Here is a 24862-nt window from a genome sequence, read left to right on the forward strand (position 1 = left end):
CATGGTTACTATTCCCTATTCAGGCATAGTGTCTGAACATGATTAGTAAGTTGTATCAAACCCATTCACAAAATTAATCATAATAAGAAGCACAAGAAAGTCAGAAAAACGTGCAAATTACTGGGAGGGGGAGAGACTTCAAGAGAAACTAAAATGTTGTTTCTCAACGGTTGTTTCCCACTCCTCCACTTCCTTTTGACATTTTTTCTACAACTGGGAAGCCTGCACTAATCAGGAGCTGTACCTTGGTTTTCGAACATTTTGGAAGGCAAATGGACTTCTGGAATGGATTAAGTTTGATGCTTCTGTTTTTGCTATTCATTTTGCGTTTTTGAGGCTTTTTCGGTTAATTTGCTTTTGTGACTGTGTAGAACCCAGTTCAGCTACTGATTGATTGATTGATTGATTGATTGTATGACTGTGGAAATGGATAAAAGCCCCCCCCCCCATCCAAACTGACTATCATCAGTGTAGGGAAGAAAAAATAAATAATTTTTCATTTTTATCATCTACAATACTGTCTTATTTATTTTATAGTACAGTACATTGATTATTGCTTCCATTTTATGGATCAATGGTCTTGTTAGATAGTAAAATTCATGTTAAATTGCTGTTTTAGGGGTTGTTTTTAAAAGTCTGGAACAGATTAATTCGTTTTGCATTACTTTCTATGGGAAAGCACACCTTGGTTTTGGAATGCTTTTGGTTTTGGAACAGACTTCCGGAACAGATTAAGTTTGAGAACCAAGGTACCACTGCATTTTATTGCAGATATAAAGTAGGGTTGCCATACGTCCAAGAAATCCCAGACATGTCCTCTTTGGGGGCGAACATGCCCATCCAGGAGGATTTTTACCATTTTAAGAAAATGTCTGGGGTTTGGGGAGGGGTTAAATTTCTGTGGGTGGGTGTGCATGTGGGTGGGTGGGTGGTTCAGGTTCAGGTATGGGCTCTGGTGTGGGCAGCATGAGCTCAGCAGAGAAGCTCAGCATATTTTTTTGCAATCGCGGGAATAAAAGCTCAACAACTTCTTTTGTCTGGATTTTTGCCTCTGGAAATAAACCCTAATGTAAGCTTGGGATCACATAAGAAATGTGAGCATAAGTTGAAAGCTTGGTGTACAAACCTCTGACTTCCGCGCGGCTGGAATGTATTCTACCGAAAAAATACATGAGCCGCATCTATTGATCCGTCCACTTTTGTCTCTGTCTAGCTCTATCCACACATTCACACAGAGAGAGCTCCTAATACAAAAGTGAGGATGAGGTGCAGCTCTTAGCCCTTTGGCAGCATGGCCATACTACCAGCACTTGCCTTTCAAAACCTTGTACTTACCTGTCAGGGAACTGCCATCGCAACTAGCGGAGGAGGCGAGGCTCCACAGCGATGCTGGAGAGGGGCCAAGCAAGGAGAGAGGCAAGTCTCCGGCTGGGGAAGATAATCAGTGCTACACCAGGGATAGAGGGGGGTCGATGGGGGAAGCAGAGAGGAGGCTCCAGGACTCTTCGCAGGAGACCAGCAAGGAGAGCACAGGTCCTCCGCTGCCCAAACCCACCCTGCGCAGAAGACTTCCGTGCAGGGAAAGTAAGCGGCGACTTGGCGTCAAAGAGCTTCTTTGCTGGAAGAGGTTCAAGAAACGCCCACTGACGGATTCTGCTAGCGACTGAACAGCCACAAAGTGAAGGGCTGTCCAGCCAGGAAAGGTTTAACCAGGCCACCTAGCCAGGAGTGGCGGCAACTTACGCACGAGCAACCCCATATAACCATTACATTACCAATAAAATCTGACAACATATGAAAGAATATTTAGGTGCTATCTTTATTAGATTGATTACATTCCACATATTACATTCATTATAGTGGTCTTATTTTGTTTCTTCATTTTATTCATACTTTGACTGGATGTCTCATCTTTCAGAGAGGGCTTGTTTTCTTGAGAAGCTATGGATTCCAGTGAGGTTGTTTTCTTTTGCAAAACTTTCCTTGTATATCACATATTTATGATAGATTTAATTGGGGGTGGAAGAGCATGCATGTTGCCTGCAGGTTCAATCTCTGACAGTTCCAGGAAGGGCTGGGAGAAATCCTGGTCTGAAATCTTGGACAGCCAGTGTCAGTCAGTATAACCAACACTGAGCAAAAATGGACCAATGATTTGATACAGAATTAGGCAGCTCCCTATGTGCTCTTCTCCAACAGAAATCAATTGGACAAGTTAGCTGCAACTTCAGTGGGACGGAAGTAACTTAATCTGAATTTTGCCTTATACTTATCACTCTTAGCACTACACCATGTAGAAAGCTGTGTAATATACAGAACAATTAAAAGCACCTCATAAACAAACAAACAAAAAATAGGAGGGAAAGAGTTCCTTTGGACCATAGTCATTCTATTTAATCCATATAACACATTATCAAGAGAGTGTTATATCTACAATGATATGCAATATGAACTTGTTTCGTTGACAGTATTATACATGTTATTTTTTATCATAATCATTGTTATATTTTTCATTATTAGTACTATACCATCTAGACCAGGCATGACGAACCTGTGGCCCTCCAGATGTTGTTAGACTCCAACTCTGATCAGCCTCAGCTTGCATGACCAATGATCAGATATGCTGGAAGTTGCGGTCCAAACAACATCTGGAGGGTCAAAGTTCCATATTCTTGAAGCAGAGAATCACCTATGTATAAACAGACAATGCTTGAAACACACATTCAAAAAGGAAAGGAATTCTTCCTGAGCATATGTTTTATATTTAATGCAGACATTACAGTTTTGCACCCAACCAATACCCAAAAGTGATTTTAAGTTCTCCAAACAAACAAAATCTCACGAGGAGAGCCAGCTCTTTGAGGCTCTTCACAAGTTAGAAGGCCTATAACATTTGATTAAGGCCTTTGAGGAGAACCCATAATATCCTTGATCTCACCCAGAATCTTTTGATGATTATTTGCTACATTTATCTTCGCTGCAGTGAGTAGCTTTTCAATTTCTTCATCCGAGTACTTCAACTTGAAGGTTTTAAATGTTGAAGCGTATTCATCAATTTTACCTGAAAAACAGGCACATTGGAGGGTGACTATAAAGTAACCCATTACTGATGGGTTTAAGAATATTGCATTTATGGGGGGGGGGGGAATAATACAAAACAAGATAAAAGTAATATCTAGGATGTATGGAACCTTACTAGAATGGGAGGTGAAAGACGAACAAGTGAAGGAAGTGATGGTGAAATGGGCAATAGATATAGGTAAACCTATTCAATTAGCAGCTTGGGGAAAATTGTGGAAAGAGAACTGGATATTCATGGCATGTGAAGCAATAAAAGAAAATTATTTAATGTTCTACAGATGGTATATGACACCTTACAAACTATCTAAAATGTATAGAATGAAATTGAAAATGTGTTGGAAATGCAAACAAGCGGAGGGCACACTGCTGCACATGTGCTGCACTTGTGATACAGTTAGAAGTTTTTGGGATATCATTTATGAAGAGCTGGAGAAAATATTCAAACAATTTTTTAAAAAAACCAGAAGCCTTTCTATTGGAAATATTAGAGTCAGATATTGCAAGGGAAAAATAAGAGAATATGTGACAGCTGCAGCAAGAATTCTAAATACCTAGACTTGTCTTGACTAATTTCCGCAAAACAAATTATGGTGTAAGAATGTAAGATAAAGAAAAAATTAGAGAAGAGGAATTGTGAAAGAAGCAGTTAACTAAGTATACAACCGGACCTGCGCTGAGGATGAAAGAAGTCTAAAAGAAATGAATAAGAACTGAATTACTGATGTGTCTGTAATATCTACTTTGCATTTGTAGTTGTAGTATCTTTTTGTTTGTTTTGTGAGTGTTGTCTGTGTTGGTGTCAGTATAATAAATCAATAATATAAAAAAGGCCAAAAAAGAGAATATTGCATGTAACTTTACTTCTCCCCTGCACTTTTCTACAGAAAGAGGATCACAGCTATACATGGAATTGCTCATTGAGCACACTGCAAGAGTTGCATTATGCAGGATTCGCTGCATTCCCTTAATCTCTAGCTTTTAAAACTCTGAGTTTGGTTGCACAGATGCATCTAAGGTTTATACGCAGGCATATAAAGACATGCACTGGAGTATATAATGTCTCATGTAGTACAATGCCTCCTATTTCACATACTATCGTTGGTGATGTTGATTTCCAATTATTGATATCATATTGATAATATATTACCCAGAGGGCAAGAGTAGATCTAATATGCTTAAGTTACAGAAGGGGAGGTTTCGTCCAAACATTAGGAGAATCACATAACAAAAACTACAATAGAGATACCAAAATTTTCAAAGGTAGGGGTCCATTGCTAGGCATTTGAAAAACATGGGGTCCGCAGTTCTTAGCTAATTGGGGAAATTTTGGGGACATCTTTATGAAAGATTTTCAAAAAAAGGTTAGAGAGCCACTTGTTTGGGATGTTCAAGCTCTAAATTTCCTGAACTCAGCAGGACAGTGTGGTTTACAAGGCCTGCTTTTACTCCATGAGTCTATAATAATTATGTTTTTGTAGTATTGCTGAAAGAGGAAAGAAAGCAAGGGTATGAAATTATACATGTTTTGTCTTTGTCTTTTTATGTGTGTGTATGTCTATATAAAATGTGAAAACCCAATAAAAATTTAAAAAAAACAAAACATTCTATTGTCCTTTTTAGAAAAATGAATGAAGGGCAGTCTATGGATATAATGTGCAATAGAACAATGTGCAATCGGGTGGCTTGTGAATAGGGGCTTTGAGGTCTGTCCCTATTTTCAGTTGTGAAATGTTGGAATGTATGTGGCAGGGATGTTTAATGAGGCCCCAGTAGGGTTTATCTGATATGGAGAAAGGAACCTTAAGGAAGGCAATGTTCACCAGTCAGGAAAAGGAGAAATGTCTCAGAAAGAAAGGAAATATGGAATATGAGTTTAAACATGAAGGTGAATGTGCTACCAGAGCAATTTAATGTTGGGAGGAAATGACCCACTGCATTCAATCATTTTAATCTCTGATCATTAAAAACAAAACAAAAAACACCAAATGAGCCCCATTCTCAAGTTACCTGGGCAGTTGACTCTATTGAATAGTGGGAAATGCATGATAGTTAGGCCCTCTCCTTTGAAGATATAGCAATCCAACGGGTTGTCTTTCTCTTGCTGATCTTTCTCATCTATCTTGGGAAATTTGATTCCATTGACTTTGCAGTACTCTGCAGCTTTTGTGATGGTCTGTGCCAAAAGGAAGAGAAAACTATTTAATGCATTGACAAATCCACCTGGAAAAATAGCTGCCACTTTGCTTCCTGTGTTGCTTTTAGGGGCTCACAGGAACATAGGAAGCTGGCTTTTATCAAGTCAGATGAACAGCGCATCTAGCTCAGTATTGTCTTCACCTCTTGGCAATATCTAGGATTTAAGGCATGGAATCTTTCTCAGCTCTACCAGAAGATGCAAGGGGTTGTTCCTGGGGCCTTTTGCATGAAAAATGGTGTTCTGCCACTAAGCTTCTATATGTCTCTTTCCTAAACATCCTTTTTTTCTAACATTACCTCAGCAACTTGAGAAGTGATGTAACATTGCTCCCTCCTCCAATGCTCTGTTAACATCGGATTCTCAGTGTTACATACATTGATACTTGACAGCACAGGAGCATTACGGCTGCAGCAGGTCAAGGGGGGGGGGAGAAGAATTGCACCAGAAACTGGTATTGGGTTGAATTAGGCCACAAGTTTACTGATTACAGAAAAGAGTAGGTTTGGCTAAGGCATTGGGCATGTATCCTGCATCAGGCAGCCTGCCTGCTACTTGAAAGCAACCTGATGGGGTCAAACTTGTGCTGGGGAGTGACCCACAACATGGATTGGATGCTATGACCCCACACAGGCTGCCATTTATAGTGGTGCATTGGCCCATTGGTCCCCCAGTGGTCTCCCAGAATCAGCCCTCCTATACCCCTCTAACGGGGTACCCCTGTGACTAAGGATCCAGCCCAATGCTTTATTTGCCACTTGATCTGTCCCAGTCAGCCATGAGGGTGTCCAACACCTGTCTGCCCCCTTAAATAGGCTGGGGGCAGGCTGCTTGCAACCCCTAAGCTCCTGCCTTTGGTTGGCTAAGAGAGCACTGCCCACCTTTACCTGAGTGCCCGACGTAGCTGGAGCCATCACCTCCTCCAGCCACTAGAATATGGCAGTCTCCTGGACCCACCATGGCCGTGCCATGCTGCAACAGCTGCCCACCCAGAGTCCCAGGTGAGCGGATATTCCCAAGCAGTGTCATCTATGGAAAACTGGGATAATGCTTGAGAAGAGGTTGTATCATAGTTATTTCACACAGAGAGGGGGGTTTCTGACAACAATTGATTGGTCAGGAAGTGAGTCAAAGAGTTGTATCCAACTAAGTTAAATTCAGAGTAGTCTCACTGAATTTAATGGTCCTAAGTTAGTCACATCCATTGCAAGGTTTCATTTCATCCTCTGAATTCCTGTTGCCATGAAAAATTAGAAAGGGAGACAAGACGTATTTTACCCTTGTATGCCTATCTGTCTGCCCCTTTCATAAAATGAATTACCTCAAAAGGGTCCCCAGAACTGAAGTCAAAAGACAGGATCAGCTTCACATTTCTCTCAGGGTAGAGAATAAGCGGGTAAGCAGTATTTATTGCCAGGCCAGCATCAATCAGGGACACGACATCTTTCCCTTTTAGCGCTGGGACTTTAACATCGGCTAAGAACATAACATCACACAAAACTTCAGTGTAAATGTTTGAACCAACACAAACCTATTGGTGATTGATTATTAATAAAGCTCTGGAGAAAGATCAGTTGGGATACAAATATGAGTCAAATAGCCCCAAGACAACTCTGTTCCAGTGTGTTCCAAGGTGAAGCATACTGTTCCTGAGGATTTCCATTTTTTCCCCTTCTTAATTTGAAATATATCTAAAGCTGCCACATGCACCTCCAAGTTCTCCATTAATGGAAAATGCTAGTGGAAAAGAGAAGGTTTGGCTCTATGACTTGTTAGCTGAATCTACCAATTCAAGAATTACTTTACCAGGTCTCCCCTTTTTTACTTTAAATGAAAGGTTTTATTTGGAAAGGAGTTGGAAGTAGTATTTTACTTTTAACTGCTGTTTGCTAGCTGACTCTCTTAGGAGCAGGAATGCATAACATAGGAAGATGTCTCACAATGAGCCCCTCTAATAGGTGTGACCCATCCCCTTCTGCAGAGTGAGATAATTTGTCTTTGGGGGAGGGGACACAGCCATCACTACTTGATTCTTTCCATGAAAAGTCAACCAATAGTTGACCATCCCTAGTCCAAATCCTTGCCCCATCTCTAAACTTATCCCTATTCGACAGTATCCCCATGGCATGATTATGTGGCAGTCACAGTCCGAAACATGCAGTACAGTGGTAGCTCGGCTTTCGAGTGTCTCAGAAGTCGAACGTTTCGGCTTCCGAACACCGAAAACCCGGATGTAAATGCTACAGTTTTTGAACGCTTTTCGGAAGCCGAACGTGCCACACGGATTCCATATTGAGTTTTCCATATTGAGTAATTGCTTCCGGAAATGCATGCTTCAGTTTTCGAACGTTTTGGAAGTCAAACGGTCTTCCGGAATGGTTTACATTCAAAAACCGAGATTCTGCTGTAAAATATAAAAACTTACAATTATAAGTAAACTATCATGAATGTGATTGCAAAACAATCTTACGGTCGTTGTGAAAGAAGTTATCGGTGCTTCCCCAAGTCCACTTCAGAATACATACATTGGTTTTGTGGATGAGCATGATCCAGTCTAAATTAAATGAGATTCAGAGCTAAGAATGCCACATAAATAAATAACAATACAATAGCATTCGATAAGGCTTCCTGAAAACCAAACAAAAGCAGAACAAAACTATATAAACAAATAAAACTGAACAGTTCACACTGAAGCAAATAGTGCACAAAAGATTGGATAAACCATACACCTTTCAATTATTTTGGGAAATAATCTTTGAAGCCTCAGATCAGATGATACAACCTGATCTGAGGCTAGCATTATTAAATCTGAATCTAGATGACAATAAGAATTTATTCATTAAGGACCTATTAATCATTGTTTGCAGCTAGAAATATAATTACACAACATTGCGAAGCAGCAAATAATTTAATTCCAGAGGAATGGTGGGACAGAATAAAGAACATATCCCTTATGGAGAAACTAACAAAGCACCTTAGAGTGTTCAGGAACACAAATACGAAATGTGATTTTGAAATTGTATGGTACTTATTATTGAATTCGATGGAAAGAGCAATGCTGCCCTCTCACCACCCATGGCTCACATTGGGACAAACTGCTAAAACATTCAATTCTAAGCTACTTACAAACTTCATGTTTGACTATATAATTTACATTATATATCCATGGAATGTTTCTTGGGGGGGTGGAAGTTTATGAGGATTTCTTGTTCAGTTTCTAAAAATACATATAACAAGTGGGTTTTTAAAAATACACCATTCAAAGAGACATATAAAGCTAATTACTATTTCACCTCTCAAACTACCCAAGACAAGGCATTACAAAGGAAGGGTGCTACTACCAAGAAGGGCCGCTTCCATGTTGACATGAGGTTTTATGCAACACATTTCCTGTTTCAACACAATGGTAATGAAATAGAACAGGCATAGGCACACCCAGCCCTCCAGATGTTTTGGGACTACAATTCCCATCATCCCTGACCACTGGTCCTGCTAGCTAGGGATCATGGGAGTTGTGGGCCAAAAACATCTGGAGGGTCGAGTTTGCCTATGCCTGAAATAGAACAATTGTCATGAACACATCTGAACACATCTGCTAGGAAGCAGTCAGACAGCTGGGAGTAGTCGGCTGTCTCCACAGTCACTTACAGACTCATTGTCAAAACTGTGTTTATGGAAGATAATCTTACTCGGCTATGAGTGATCGCCAAAAAAGAAGAACTCCCCCTCCCCCTAACACAGAATGGAATGCTGATAAGACATTAGCAGAGAGCGGGGTGGAGGGAAGCCAACTCACTCAAGAAGCACAGGCAGGCTTGGAAAGCAGGAGGGGGAGCTTTTCCTCACTGGAAGAGGAGGCAATTAATCCCCTGAGCCCAAGGAGTAGACATATGGGAAAGGTATTAGATGGGAAACAAACCCAGAAACGTAAGGGTCATAGGTTCAGGATATTCTGCAGAACCAGGTAGCACTCCTCAGAAGGGTCAACTGAATCGTAAGGTACAGAAGCTCCGACAGAGCATCCGAGACTGATTGTTTGTTTTGCAATAAATCTTCAAGCTAATTATGACATGCATGCTTTGTTATCCAGACGGCAGCCAACAACCACTCCACTTGCTTCCAGCTGAAATGGAACTGCATGGGGAAGAGGCTCTCCTGGATAGATTCAGGCACTTCCACAGGGATGTTTCAGATTACAGATGGCCATTGCTACTAACTGATAGTGTTCCTGATTTGTTAAGAGCCTTTGCAGTGCTCATCAGTACCAAGCCCATGCTGATATTCTTAATTCTACTTAGAGGTGCAAAGTTGAGAGACAGTGATTCTCCCAAAGGCACATAACAGAACCTTGCTAGCTCCAGAAGGTACTTTCTGCTCACATATGCACAGATGTGTGCTTTGTTCTAGAGAAGGGATGGGGAAATGCAGATATCATTGGACTGTGTCTCCCATTATTTCTGATAACTGGCAGTGCAGCTGATGAGATGCAGGCTCTAACAACATTGGGAGGGTCACACATTCCGCATCTCTCTGCCAGAGCATTCTAAGAGGAAAAATGAAATTGAAGCAAAACATGTTGAAGAGTTTTGCACTTGCCCAATGTAAGCATGAAACAGAATCTCTTGTACTGGTGCTTGTGGAACACTGCTAGCAGCTGTTTTCTTTCTGTTCATAGTTCTTTGGGTTCAACTCAATGAGTCTAAAATGGGGCTTTATTCAGGCATTAAAGATCCAAATCTAACTCTATGTCTATCCTCTAAATGGCACTGGCTACAGAGAACAGAAAGGCAATGCAAATAAAAAGGCAATTACTTACTTTTAATGGCTTGAAAAGGGCTGATAGATATCACTTTTATAACTCCTGTTTTCGGAAGAAAAACAACCATTTGAGAACTACAGTGGTACTTCAGGTTACATGCGCTTCAGGTTACAGACTCCGCTAACCCAGAAATAGTACCTTGGGTTAAGAACTTTGCTTTAGGATGAGAACAGAAATCGTGCAGGGGCAGTGGGAGGCTCCATTAGCCAAAGTGGTGCTTCAGGTTAAGACTAGTTTCAGGTTAAGAACAGACTTCCACAATGAATTAAGTTCTTAACCCGAGGTACCACTGTATAGACCATCTCAACAAGCAGCTTGAAGATACCGCAGGGAGATAAGACATATCTTAAGCTTCTTAAATTCCCATGGACACATTTTTTGGGGGTGAGGGTGTTAGAAGAAAAGCAATATGGCTGTTAATTTCACGAATATATGCACTTTTCTGTGAATTTGACATGTTCAACTTTAATTGCAAAGTGAACTGAATTCCTCCTCCATCCCTATTCAAAAGTAAGTTCCATTTCATTGAAAGGGGCTCATTCTCTAAAAAGTTGAACAATGTCCCGTCCCTGCAACATTTGCTAGTTGGCTTAAAAATAAGCTGATCCATGACCCTCTAAATAGGAAACTGTGTGGTTTATTGGAGAAAATCCAAATTACACCCGCTTAACACCCCCAGCCCCACCTAGCTCCAAAATTGTGGTTGTCAGACAAGCATTGTAAAAGTTTACAAACATCCACCATCCTTGATTGCCAGTGATAAGTTTGTGTGACAGGAGAGGTCATCACATGGCTGGCAGAATGACACATTTCTGAGCCTTTGAATTGGCTCAGGGTTTCTCTGGGATTTTAAAAAACGAAACACTTTTCATGTGGAGTAGGAAGTTCACTTCTAAGCATAAGCAACAGGTATGGATGTTGAAGTCTATTCTCAACCCTAAAAGAGTGATCCTGGATTCCAGCCATTCTCTTTTATGAGGCCTTTCCACTCCACTTGTATTCCATTTCTCTTTTCACTGTCCATTCTGCAGCTACTGAACATGCTCAGTATTCATCAGGCCTTTGGGGGGAGGGTTCCCAATTAGTAGTTTTGTTAAAAATTAGCAAAGTGTGTGTGTGTGTGTGTGTGTGTGTGCGCGCGCGCACGCGCACACACACACACACACACAAACACATACACAAATGTGCATGCTTGTATACATGTGTATTTGTTGCAAACTCCATACTGGTATCTCTCTCTCTCTCTTTTAAGTGGCTGTTGTTTGGGTGCAATAGTGTTAGCACTTGTCACCTGAGTTTGCTATTAGGATAACTCTTACACAAATAATAAAGTGAGCACCAGCATATATTATATTACCAAAACCCGATTCCCTAACTTTGTAGCGAGTCACTGTCAGAAGGCAATATATGAGCACTATGGTACTTGCCTCCAAAATCATCATGCAAAGCTTCCCACAGTTTCAAACATGCTTCCTCTTTTGCCTTTTCATCTGCTGTCGTCCAGGACTGACGCATCTCTTTGAGCGCCTTATAGCTTTTGCTGGTACTATGGACTTCACAGAAAATAGAGAGGCATGGTGAATAAAGGCAGGATGAAAAACTAAGCAACAAAGGGGAAATAATGGGTTATTTACTCCCAATGGACAGCTACCTGTATTAAAATCTGCAATAACACACACACAGAGAGAGAGAGAGAGAGAGAGAGAGAGAGAGAGAGAGAGAGAGAGAGAGAGAGAGAGAGAGAGAGAGGAGAGACATGGAAGATTCTATGATATAAGGAAGGACTGTAGAAGAATGGATGATCAAAACTTGGGAAATATATAAATAAGAGAAGGAAGACAGCCTCATAATTGCTTTGTAGAAAAGTAGAGCATGCTCATAACATAATGGTGCAACAGAGTACAGGAAACCGCAAGTTTAAATATACTTTTAGGGATGTTGTAAGTCTCTTAAGTAATGGTATATATTCTGTTTGGAAAGTAGCATTGTTGCTTTTCTTGCAATCTGTTTTTATTTAAGGCATACTTAGTTATAACATTAACATTTCTCTTCCCCACACTTTTTGTTGTAATTATATTTTGGCAAACTTGAATTTTGATGGACAATAATAATAATAATAAAGAAAATTAAAAAGTTAATGGGCATATCTAACAGATTCATTAATTCCAGACAGCTTACTCTGAAGTAGTGCCCATCAATTTATTCACAAAGCACCATACTGCTTTCAAAAGGAAGAAAATATGTTGCTTAGAAATCACTTACCTTTCAGGAGGTTCTCTAAAAGGTCAAAAAATCCAGTTGCTGCTGCTGCTGAAGCATCTAATATAGACAGTTGCAACTCCAAAATATACTCATAAGCCTTGCAAAGAAAACTAAGTGCCTGGTACTCTTGAGAATGAAACACAACAGGAAAGTTGGTTACAAAGGCCGGCCTGCTCTCTATTTATTCCAAATGAGCTTTTTACAGTGGTCATTTCTTTCATATGTCCAGCAACTGCTATCCCTCCACCTCATAAACACAACAGAACTTTGTGGGGAATGGATGACCTCCTTTTCATTCTTTGCCTTTAACATTTCCTAAGATCTGCATAGGTCAATAAGATCCAGGACCAGCCCAATATATATTTCTCCCTTGGATAGAACAACAAATGACATGCAAGCTGACAAAGTCAATTTGGCACCTGAGGAACAAAAATCTCTCAAGCACCCCTTCTTGGGAGCAAGCCTATAATAAGCATAAATAACTAACAATTTTCTGGTGTGTTTTTTCATTACACCCAAAATCGCTCTGCTTAAAAGGGAGGACCACTCCTGAGGAGATCTCAAAGACAGATATACTTTCCTGAACCCAAACTATTGAGGCAGTTGCAAGCCACTACTCTAACCTGTGCTTGGCCTAAAGTTTCACAAAGATCTGCTGATACTGCTTGGTAACAGGGACTTTCTGGTGTGTACGGAAGAGAGAAGTGCAAGTTGTTCATAATCCATGGGAAGCTTCCAAACTGTCTGAAGGCACAAGTCCATAGAACACCAGAAATCCCAGTAGAAGGTAATTGTAGGAATGAGTGTGGGTGAATAGGTATCTGTACAGGGATGTGAAAGAATGGGAGGAAAAGAAAGGAGATGGGTTAGAGAGAAACCAAAAGGTTTCCATTGTTGTCTCTCTGTGTTTCCTGGTTTGTTGCTCTCCCTCTGTGTGGTGAAGGAGTGACAGAGGGAGAAAGTGTGTCCCACCACCACCAACAACCATTTTACCCAAAGTGAATGTCATTCTTTGGCCCTCAAAATATGGTCCACTCCTGGTTTATGGTGATGACTGGGATCTCAAAAAGATGAGGAAAGGAAACTGATGAAAGGAAACGTGAGTTACCTGGATTCAGTTCACGGGCTTTAAAATAAGCTTCTTTGTCCTTTTTTAGCAAATCCAGTAAAGCACCTTGAAAGACAAAACCCAATGTTAACACACATGTAAGGCTTACTTTCTCATATGTATCATTGTTTCATTTAATATATTATTAAAATTCTGCCCTGCACTTCCTCCCAAAGGAGACCAGAGTAGCTTTACTACAAGACGTCAGGGACTGGGCAGAGGAGGATGAATGGTGGAGACTGCCTCCCCATCCTGACCCTTCCAGGGAGGAGGAAGATGGTATAGATTTACAAAAGGGGGTTGAGCTCAGAGGCAGATGAGGGGGAAAGCTGGGAAATCATGGGAGAGCTGGAACAACACCCAGCTGACACATTGTCATTAGAAAGCATTCCAGACCCTCCATCTCCCAGAACCCAGCAAGCCTCAAAAGTAGGTGCTTGGGAGGCATCTAGTGAAATAGATCTGCTAGTATGCAGATTTTTGGCTGTGCAAAGAAATTTCTGTCAACTCTTCTATCCCTGCATACTCCCTATGCCCCAATATATCTGTTCTGGCCAGTCCCCCAGCTTTCCAGAGTGCATTTGGAGAGGGAGCAGGGCAGGGAGCAAGCAGAAATCCTTGTGCTAGTGGATCTATTTACCGGTAGTTGCATACCACCCTATGTTTACATTAAAGATAAATTATGTGTGTTGTTCAAGGAGAACAAATAGATTTTTGTGATTTCATGGCTAAGGTCTGAGTTTAGTACCTGGCAAATGCTGTTTCATCATCATTGGATCTTTTAAGAGTCTGACATGGGTTTTATTATAATTAATTAATAATCAATACCACCCTTCATCCAAGGATCATAGGGGTGGCTTACAATATAAAAAGGGTATAAGCATTCAGGAAAGCTATTTTTGGCCATGTGTTTTAAAGATTTTTGGACCATGAAGACTTTCCACAGCATGCATGCAACTTAAGAAGTATTTTAAAGAATCATAGCACTATTGTTGTCTGTTTCTGTCTATAGCTCCTGAACAAGGAGCTCTTAACTCAGAAATGTGTTGAGTCACAATGAAGAATTTTGCTTCGTTGAGCAACAGAGGCAAAAATGTAACAACTTACCAAGGATTTCCTTCTTAATTTCTCGCTCGCTTGCAAGAGCACTTCCCCATAAACCTGAAAATCAGGAAGAGATGGCTTTTTAACAGTCTTTGGCAGTCTTTCCCCCCCTAAAAAAATGTTTAGGGGTACTCTAATTTTCCTACTCATATTGAAATACTGCCCCTCAATGGAGCCAAACTTAGATTCGCAAAATGTTTAGGTGTATGCGTACCCCAGCTTCCCCCCAGAAAAAAGCACTGGTCTTTGGTCTAAGTATAAATGTCCAAACCTGATGTTTAAAGCTCATATATCATTTAACTAGCCATGTTTGAAATGGCTCCATCCTTTGAAAAATTATAGAGATAGCAATGCACACATCATAGTCTCCTTGGTTATACATTTTCCCATCTTGTCTGCTCCAGGACATGTTGCTGCATGAACTCCTCTTATGTACCCCATAAACCTAGATGGTTTCAACACTACAGTGTTGTAAATATGCATGTTAAGGCTGCAGTTCTAAACACAGTCCCTAGCAAGTTCCAGATGAACTCACTTCTGAGTAAGCATGGATAGAATTCCACTGCTAAACCTCTCAACTGATCACACACCCACTCTATTCTTTGATCTTGCAAAAAGAGGGGAAGGGCCATGGTACATGTTTTGCATGCAGACTATCCCAATTTCAATCCTTGCTGTCTCCAGGTAAAGCTGAGGGTGGAAAGACTCCTGTCTGAAATGTTGGCGAGCTGTAGCCAATCAGTATAAACCAGGGATGGGAAACCTCTGACCATCCAGATCATCACAGAAAGAACTCTCACCAGCCACGTCCAACATAGGCAATGTTTGGGGATAATGGGAGTTGTAAGCCTGTGATGTCTGGGGCCCAGATTGCTAGAAGAGATAGTACTGAGCTGAAACAGCATGAAGCCAAATGGACTTGATGTGAAGTTGCTTCTTGTGCATCTTTAGAATACCTTCAGAACAGAGGAGGCTGGTCCATTAGAATGAATGGAGCACTGTCCATCAACCTCAAACTATACTCAACCTGTCCCCAGCTCCTTCTGTCTTGCCACCAATTGGGTGGTAGTCCTGACTGTCATTGGGTCTAGCTTCATTTACAGCTGGTGCCCCTGCCCTCCACCCCACCTGTTCCAGCCACCACTGGTTCAGAGGAGGTTATTCTACTTCGCATTCTGAGAACAACAGGCTTCAAATAAGCAAAACTAGGTTGGCAAACCTTGAAGGTAGGTAATATTTTTCTCCTTTTTCTTCTTGCTTAGTTCTCCATTTCTAAACAGACTCCCAAAGAGTTTGGTTTCAACATATCCTGCTGTACTTTGACCCCCACCTACGCCAGGAGCCCCTGCATCGTGTGGGGTAAATTCAAACCAGCTGCCTGGGAGGAAAGAAGATAAAAGAAAGTGAGAGAGAGAGAGATGAGAAGAAAATCCCAAAGTGCTAATGAGAACAGAATGCCCAGAAGACAAATGAATGGGAAACAAATCAGCAAAGAAAGAGCTGCCAAGAAATTCCATCTAAAGCAGAATGCAAAGCGATTTGGAAGGCCCTGTGCAGGGGAAACACTTGGAGGGATTTTGAAGTGAAGTTGAAAGGAAGTCAGCAATAACCATGAAATTCTTTGGGCAAGCAGGAACATGCTAATATCCAATTGCTCAGATGAACTTGCTAATCTCTGTTTCAGTATCAGGGTGGGTAGTTTTACCCACAGAAAATACACAGCAATCAGAGTGTAACCCTTGGGGCTGCAAAGTCGTCCCTCTCCCATGATGATGCTAGGGATTTTGGTAACCATTCTCAGTTTCCCCAGGGAGAGCTCTTCAATGTAACCTCACAGACAAGGTCATCTTGATTGCTTTGCCCATGCTGGTATATTGAAGAGCTGCCCTCTGGAAAATTTGAATTGGTTTTGCTGCTAGTCTTGATTGATTGATTTACTTCTTTATTTTGGCAGGGAGGGAGATGGATCGGCTCATTTTAAAATCAAATCCGATGTGGTCCTGGGTAAGCTGGCAGAGTTTTGGCACTCACTGGTAGCCAGCTGGCTAACACTGTAGGGGGAGGCATGTGGAGAAAGGCCTTAGTGAATGATACCAATGGATGGGAGAAAATAATAAGAGAAAATGATATTGTCATGTTATTACCTACGTGGTGTCCTTCGTATCTGTGCTTGTCCACAGCTGCATAGATGGGATAAGGATTTTTCCCATTCTCACATGATCTCTTGTGTTCAGTCAAGTTGCGTTCATCAAGCTGAAAAGACATGGGTTTAGTTAATTGACTTTACTACTCTACCTGTTCCCCAACTGTCAGTGTTTACTTGTGTGTAACATTCAGGGATGGGGGAGAAATTTGATTCAGTTTGCATTTGAAGACGAATTGATCAAATCTGCACTTTCTGAGTGCAAGTTGAGACCAAACCACACACACAAAATTCACACTTGTCCGAATTTTGCAATGCACCTCTTCGATAACAAATGTTCACAAAAATGCATATATTAGGTAGAAGTGTGCATAAAAATGAATATATATAAGTGAAATTATCATGCAGAATGCATGGTATTAGGATGCATTACTTGCAAAAATGTATGCATTAGTCAAAACTGCATACAGACGTGTGTTTATTAGGAGAAATTTGCATTAAAATGCTGAAGAATTTTTATAAGGTTACTGAGTAGAGAGTGAATCCACATGGTTCTAGATTAAGAAGCTATAATGACACTGCTTGCCACATAGGGAAGTGGTCAGTGGTTCCTGACACCAACCCACACTTGACTCTCATTCTTTCTTCCCAGGGGTGCGTCAGATCATGGTTGGCCAACTTGCAGGCAAAATCTCTTCTTCAAACCCTTCCTGTCTAGCTCCAGACAACACTTTACCACATAATAATCCAGAGATGAAAACAAAATTACCTACCTAATTTTAGTGCTTCTGAATATATGAATGGATTTATATGTTTCGTATGATATATAAGAGATAATGGTAGGGCCTTGAGGGGGAAAATACTGTCCTGGTCACTTTTGGTAACTGCTAACTTTCTTTATATTCTTGTTCAGTTTGGGTCTCATGTGGTTTTAAAAAAACCTTTTAAAAAAATCTCCACCTACCTCCTTTAGCATTTTATACACAATAAAATATGACCAGAAATCAGTCAAGGAGTAATATTCATCTTTTGAGGCCTCCAATGCAGCTTCTGTTGCCTTCTTCAAATCCCATTTGCCATTTACAAGTGTTTCCTTCTGAAGTTTTTCCAAGGCCTCTACTTTTTCAGCCCAGTCTTCATTTTTGTAGAGAGCTGACATGCACCTTTTCATGGAACAATATAAATATTATGATGAGTTTGTGGAGGGGATGTAGGCTGTATATCTGGGGGCCTCATCTAATTCCTGGATCCAGCATGGATTCAATTCCTGGACTAGGCAGGCTAGCTTCCTGGTGAGGTAATGGCCCTCTAAGTATGAGCCATTAAGATAACAAAAAAGTGGCTCTGGGTCAGATAACAAATGGGTGGGGGCCCCTTCCTCAACCTGCCGGTACATAGAAAGATAAAGGCAGAGTTGAGACTTGAGTGATGTGTGCTAGAAGCTTGGCAGCTGGGAGAGATAGACCCATGCCTGATTTCTGTTGGAATAGAAGGCTGCAGCTATGGGAGAAGCAAGACCCTTTTGGGGATGTCAATGCTGTAAACCCCTCCATTGTAAGGGATGGTTATATGTTGTTGTTGTTGTTTAGTCGTTTAGTCGTGTCCGACTCTTCGTGACCCCATGAACCAGAGAACGCCAGGCACCTCTGTCCTCCACTGCCTCCCGCAGTTGGTTATATATGTGTGTGTAAATAAACCATATATCCTAAAGACACCACAGTTTCGACTGCACCTCATTCCAAAGGAAACACAAACCCTGAATAATAAGCTTCTGGAATCCCTGTGATTTTGTACCTCTCAGAGATTGGATTCACATGCAACAATATGTTTGAAACAATGTGAAGGAGCAATGGATTTCAGACACAATCCTATTTTGAAATATATATAAGGTAAAGGGACCCCTGACCATTAGGTCCAGTCGTGACCGACTCTGGGGCTGCGGTGCTCATCTCGCTTTATTGGCTGAGGGAGCCAGCATACAGCTTCCGGGTCATGTGGCCAGCATGACTAAGCCGCTTCTGGAGAACCAGAGCAGCACACGGAAACACCGTTTACCTTCCCGCCGGAGCGGTACCTATTTATCTACTTGCACTTTGATGTGCTTTCAAACTGCTAGGTTGGCAGGAGTTGGGACTGAGCAACGGGAGCTCACCCTATCGCGGGGATTTGAACTGCCATCCTTCTGATCGGCAAGTCCTAGGCTCTGTGGTTTAACCCACAGTGCCACCCACGTCTATCTATATCTATCTATCATCTATCTATCTATTTATCTATCTATATAACTGCCCATTACTCTAAGGTGCTACCGGGCAATTTTTTTTATTTTTCATATATTCTGACTGTGTCAGACCAACACGACTACCTACTAATTTTGAAAATACTCGAAGGAGTAGCAAATGAAGAATGTTCTCTGCAGGTCAGAAGCTTTAACAACTCTCTTCCTTTTTAGTTTCAGCTTGGAGTATATATGCAACCAGACACACACTTGAATGAACTTTCATGAGTGATAAAAGAAGTTACATTGCAATCAGCTGGGATTAAAAATTCCAAGTCTACAGTGTTCATTCATATGTGATAAAGAGTAAGTGTACAATATAGTAACAGTTGAAGAGTCCCTAAGTTCCTTTGGTCCCACACAGTCAATAAAACCATATATCATGGCAACTGGCCCTAGCTCCAGCCTCCATGTATCCAGCTCTACTGACATAAAGCCCATTTTGTTCAGTGTGCAGAAGTCAGACATCAGAGTCAATGCATGTGATCACATTCCTCTCCATTCACTGACAAGACATACAGTGGTACCTTGGTTTACGACCATAATCCGTTCTGGAGGTCCATTCATAAACCAAAACAGGCCGTAACCCAAGGCGCACTTTTGCCAATGGGGCCAAAAAAGTTGTTCATAATCCTTAAAAAAGCAGCTCATAATCCTAAAAAGTTCACAAACTAGGACGCACACTTCTGGGTTTGAATTGGTCGTAATCCAAAATGGTCGTAAACTAGACTGTTCACAAACCAAGGTACCACTGTATGCACCAGAGCATGAGAAAAGGTCTTCTTTGGTGTAATAATTGCTTACCAATGTGACATCCTTATTATTTCTCTGTGTTGCAGGATGTTTCCGTAAAATGACTCTCTATATGCCAGGATAGTGAAAACTATTTTTTTCACTATGCCAACACCGCCCACTCTTTCTTGTGGGGAAGTGTGTGTGCCCTTTGTCTTGCACAAATGATTTGTGAAGACTATATATTTTGCATTTCCAAGATCCTTTGCCCATGAATAGAGCCTAAAATGAGACTGTGTTGTGGGGTAGCTGTCTTTTCTGTAATTTAACATGTGAATTACAACCTCTTGTCATTACCAACTGAGCCGGGTGAAAAATGTAGCTTTGTTAGGCATGTTGCTTTTGCCTTGCTGCCATGGGCTGAGTTTGATCTTGTAAATGCTGATGGCACAGAGATTTTTATCAGTTGTGATAAGGTGTTGCACCAGAGATTGCAGCTTCTACCACATGCCACATCTTGCTTTTCTCATTAACCATTTACATTCACTTACCAGGTTGAACCTGATACCCCAACCAAGTACATAATACAGTCCAGGAGATCATATTTCTTCAGCTCCGTCAATGTCCCATAAAGGGCAATCATGGCCCTCAGTCCTCCTCCTGACCCCAGGACAGCAATATTTGGGGTTTTGTCCTGGTGGAAGAAAAGGGAGGGGACTTAACAAATCTCTGTTTAATCAAGGAATGAAAAAATAAAGTGTGTGTTTTCAATACCCAAAGCATACTTGTTTTACACAGCCTGATGAAGCTTCTGTTTGATCATTATAATTAATTGTTATTACTAATAATAAATGAAACCCTACCACATCATGTGGAATCCCAAGCTTGGCAAGGCATTTCTTCACGGTTTCTTTTCTAGTAGCAACAGCTGCTTGTTCACCCTGTGTGAGGGTTTGAATGATCCGGACTTCAGATTTTTCCTGCTGAGAAATGAAATGGGGGGGGAGGTTTCTCATGCTAGGAAATGCAATGACACCATCTTTTGACTATGAAAACCAAACCATCACTTGGGGAAATTGTTTCAGTGGCTCTAGTTTCTCAGGCCAGTATAACGGTCTCATCAGTGGATTAAGTCAAACCAAACTGGGCTAGTTCAGATACATCAGTTGGTCTTGTGTTAGTGAGCTGCCGTCTTGTACATTCCCTGCTCTTCCTCCTTCCTTCCAATGGTCCAATTTAAAACTTTATACTTAATTGGACCATTGGACTATCTAGTTTCAGCATTGTCCCCACTGATGGCCAGTGGCTCTCTAGAGTTACAGACAGGAAAGTTTCCCAGCCCTACCTGGAGACCCTAGAGATTGAAGCTGGGAGCTACTGCATACAATACAGATGGTCAACCACTGAACTATGTCCCTTCCCCCAAGTGACAAGATAACCTCCCTGGAATTGAAATCTTAATCCATTGGACCAGATAGCAGAGTTTTGTTTTTTCTTGCATTATTAAAAGAGGGAGAGAGAATCTGGCTTCCCTCTCTTCAGCCTTCAAGCTTCTCAATACATCATTCTGCATTATATCTAAATGGACCCACCCTTTCTTAGATAATCTGAGATGCTTTGGTCCTAACTTCCCCTTGCCATGTTTGAGGCACAGCAAAGAAAAGTACTGACGAACCCATTATTGCTTGTAGCTTAGCATGCATTAGAATTAGAGGATTGTTACTGAGTAGAACTTATTTTCGCTTGGAGCAGAAACCATCAGGCACTGTTGATTGTAAGGTAGATATCACTTACCGTCCTAGGTGGAAAGATGTTCATCTCCTCTTCTTTACTGATGCTCAAAATGAGGAAGCAATAGCAGGGGGGTCCTGAATACAGTGAGAACAAAAGCACCTCTTGTTTCCTGTAGCTTCTGCTTTTCTCCAGTTACTTTAGAGCAACAAACAGCTACTTGGTGAGACAAGAGGAAACCGTTCAGTCACTCATCTCCTGTTACTAAATAGCACTGGATGCCAAATGGGCAGGAAGGAACCTGCTGCTGGGTTATAAGTTGGGCTGGGCTGAATTTCAGTCTAACCCAATCTAATAGATTTTAGGAGTGGGTGTGGGCGAAAACCCTTCTGAAGATCAGGAGGGAGGGCAATGTTCAGGTGGCTTGGCACTTTGGGGTGTGGAAATTTACTGGCTTTTTATGAGGTGGCAATGTTCACATTTATCTTTCCTTCTCCAGAGCAGATAGTGAGACAAATAGCACCTTTTCAAAGCCTATAGCAACAGAGCTGTCAAATGTCACATAAAGCTGCCTTGTCCTTGCTTTTAATGTTTATGTAAATAGATGTGATGAAAGAAGACCCCTCATCATTTCACAAAAACCCAGTAAAGAACACTCTCCCCCTCCAAACATCATCTGAATCTCACCTTCAAAGTCGTTCCCTTCAAGGGAGACTGAGGGCACTTCCTCATGGCATCTTATTATGGATTCAAATAATTTATTAGTTAATTTCTCCCAGCATCCACACACAATCATCTTCATCAAAATACAATGCCATTTCCCCCTCTCCATTTAATCCAGATTTACTGTTGCTGTTTTTATTCATTCAGTTACTGGATTTTTCATTGAAACAATAAATGTAAATTAAATGCAGAAATAATATGGGGTGGCATTTTGGCAATAATATAATGCAGACACTTTACAAGCTTTCCATGCACAAGCAACACTGAGTCCACAATAAACTGCTGTATGGAACTAGCCTGAGACTCTAGAAAAGGAAGAGGGCTTCATCCTGGTAGTTATGGTACAATCCCTTAAGCATTTCTGCTATTCTTGGCTTTCAAATCTCACAACTAGATGGCTTAATGAGCTGTTCAAAAACTTCAGCTGGTGCAGAGATCTCAATTTGGCTTGGCATGCTGTCTGAAGAACAGGCTAGGGTTCAAGGTACAGGCTTATATGATGGAGGAGTTTGGAGAAGAGAGTTTAATTTGTGGCAGCCTCACCCCAGAACCTCTCTATCACCAGAGAATATCCCCAGACTTTGCTAAATATTAACTTCTTTCAGAGGATGTGCAGGATTCCTTATTTCACCAATACAAATTCCAACATAAAACGTTGGGAGGTGGAGCTGTAGAAACACTGATATTCTGAATCCTCTTCTTAAAAAGGGGGGGGAGTACTACTTTACAGAGGTATGGAAGGTTGGGTCAGAACTAGAAACTGTGGAGAGTGGAGACAAGAGAGAGAGCAAGTTGAAATGTAACTTACCCAGCCGCAGAAAACTTCAACCACCCACAGAGGATTCTGTCAGTTGTGTCTCCTGGAGGGCTTAAAACCAAGGAAATTTAATAGAGGGCGGGGACACAGAAGTTGGCAAGAAAAAGTTAAGTCCCTGTCACAAGGACAGTCATGGGGTAAACTCTACCAAGGCAATTGATCACCACTCCTGTTGTACACTGGTGTCAAGCATATATGCTGCTGTAATGCTATGAGCATATATTTTTGCTATGGGAGAGGTTTTAGAGCAACCAGAGTTTTTTTCAGCTATGCCAAAAAATACCCACCCCACAATCAATTCCACCCTTCCTGGTGGATAAATACAAACTTTCCCTCAGAAAAAAAATACAAAAGAAAGGTATATGTCTTGGGTTGCTACATTGCTTATTAACTTGGTAGAATAGAATTGAGGAACCTTTTTAGCTCAAGGTCCACATTATCTCATGAACAACCTTCTGAGGTTCACGTATCAGTAGGCTTGAGGTAATGAATATGCCCCTTAGCTTTGTACAATGGGCTTATTCAGCCTCACAAGAATTGGAGATTTCCAAATGTAAACTTAATGGTCATTGGGTAATAGGGTGGATATTAACCAGATAAATGACAGGGAGCAGAGGCAGGAGTAAAGTAGAACTGGCCCTTCCATTGATTAGACAGCAGGAGGCTTCCTGCCACCTTAGGTGGCAGATGTTGAGGTGCAGGGGGCAGTGGCGAGGTAAGCTGATCTGCTGGGAAGGATAGACCTGTGTGTGTCTTATGTCCTGCTTTGTGCACCCAAAACTAGCCTGCTGCCCTCAGTTGTGGTAGACCATTGTCAGGGGAGTCTTGCCCATAGAGGCAAGTGGCGCATTGCGCCAGGGCGCCAAGTTCTGAAGTGTGCCAGAGAAGAGGCAGAGGCTGGATGCAGCGCCTCCCAGCATCAGCTCACTGCCTTCACCCGCCTCCGCCATGCCACACCGAAGCAGCGCCATGCCCAGAGCCTCTACCTGCCGTGGCCACCGCAGCACAGGCACCAGGGAAGAGGTGGAGGCTGGGTGCAGTGGTGCCTCCCAGCATCAGCTTGCTGCCTTTGCCTGCCTCACTGACGCAGTGCTGTGCCTGGAGTCTCCACCTCTTCCCCACCAGAGAAGCTGCCCTCCAACAGGTGCCCACCTCCTTCAGCTCTGCAAAGCTGCCAGCAGCACTGTAAAAAGGTTGCCAAAGCCACTTCCGACCTCGGGAGGAGATGGTGTTGCTGGCTTCCTGCCCCCAATACTCTCACGGAGGCTGGCTCCCAGCCTCGCATGATCTGGGGAATCCTCTGCCACATCATCCCCCTGGCCAGCCAATTGGCTGGCTCGGGGTGTGTGGCTTGCCACATTTAAGGCAAGCGCGGCAGAGGAGCTCCCTCTTTGCCGCCGATCAGTTGGGGAATTTCGCAACGCAGTTGCCGCTTCTCACTTCTGTCTTGTGTTTTTGTCTTAGGTATTTTGTGGTTGGTTCAGCTAAGTGGAACCTCGTGGAAGCCTTGGTCTATTCTACAGTCATGTCGCTCGTCTGCAGCTTTAAAACTATCGGAGATCAGCTGAGGGGTGCAAGGAGTGCAGTTAGTGTGTCGGCAAGGGAGCGGGAGAAGGGAAACCCACCCGTTGCCTCCTTAGGATTTTGGCTATTGGGCTATTGCGTTAAACCACCTCCCCCCTCCAAGATTTTCTCCTGCACAGGATCTTTCACATTCCCCCTCAACCGTTTTTCCCGACTTTTTGGCAACTCTGGGAACTCTGGGAAACTTTGAGGGGCAGAGGGATCTTTGCACCACGGTGCCTGATATACTTAAGACAGACCTGACCATTGTAATGGGCTGGCTAGATGCAGAGGAGTGGTGGGAGGCACT

General features: G+C 42.0%; 2 protein-coding genes across 3 annotated transcripts in view; one reads left to right on the forward strand and one right to left on the reverse strand.

Annotated features, from left to right (window-relative positions):
* Positions 1–24862, forward strand: part of LOC309354855 (olfactory receptor 5AP2-like) — a gene marked incomplete at both ends in the record, with an annotated part of 215639 nt that overhangs the window by 155185 nt on the left and 35592 nt on the right. The gene's annotated exons all lie outside the window — the stretch shown is intronic.
* On the reverse strand, positions 1802–21780 carry LOC309355450 (cytosolic phospholipase A2 gamma-like). 2 transcript variants are annotated; one of them, XM_081886333.1, is made up of 15 exons: positions 21513–21780; positions 20582–20698; positions 20270–20412; positions 17676–17874; positions 16713–16821; positions 15788–15946; positions 14572–14625; positions 13465–13530; positions 12357–12482; positions 11522–11647; positions 10092–10136; positions 7746–7829; positions 6597–6751; positions 5089–5254; positions 1802–3061 (listed from the first exon to the last, which is right to left on the reverse strand). In XM_081886333.1, the coding sequence occupies exons 1-15, from the start codon at positions 21534–21536 to the stop codon at positions 2898–2900; spliced, it is 1737 nt and encodes a 578-aa protein (XP_081742459.1). In that variant the 5' UTR covers positions 21537–21780; the 3' UTR covers positions 1802–2897. The 2 variants fall into 2 exon arrangements, with proteins under 2 accessions (XP_081742459.1, XP_081742458.1); XM_081886332.1 differs by having other exon boundaries at positions 20582–20701; positions 21513–21779.

The sequence above is a fragment of the Podarcis melisellensis genome (assembly GCF_964234715.1).
Source record: "Podarcis melisellensis genome assembly, chromosome: 13".
Classification (NCBI taxonomy): domain Eukaryota; kingdom Metazoa; phylum Chordata; class Lepidosauria; order Squamata; family Lacertidae; genus Podarcis; species Podarcis melisellensis.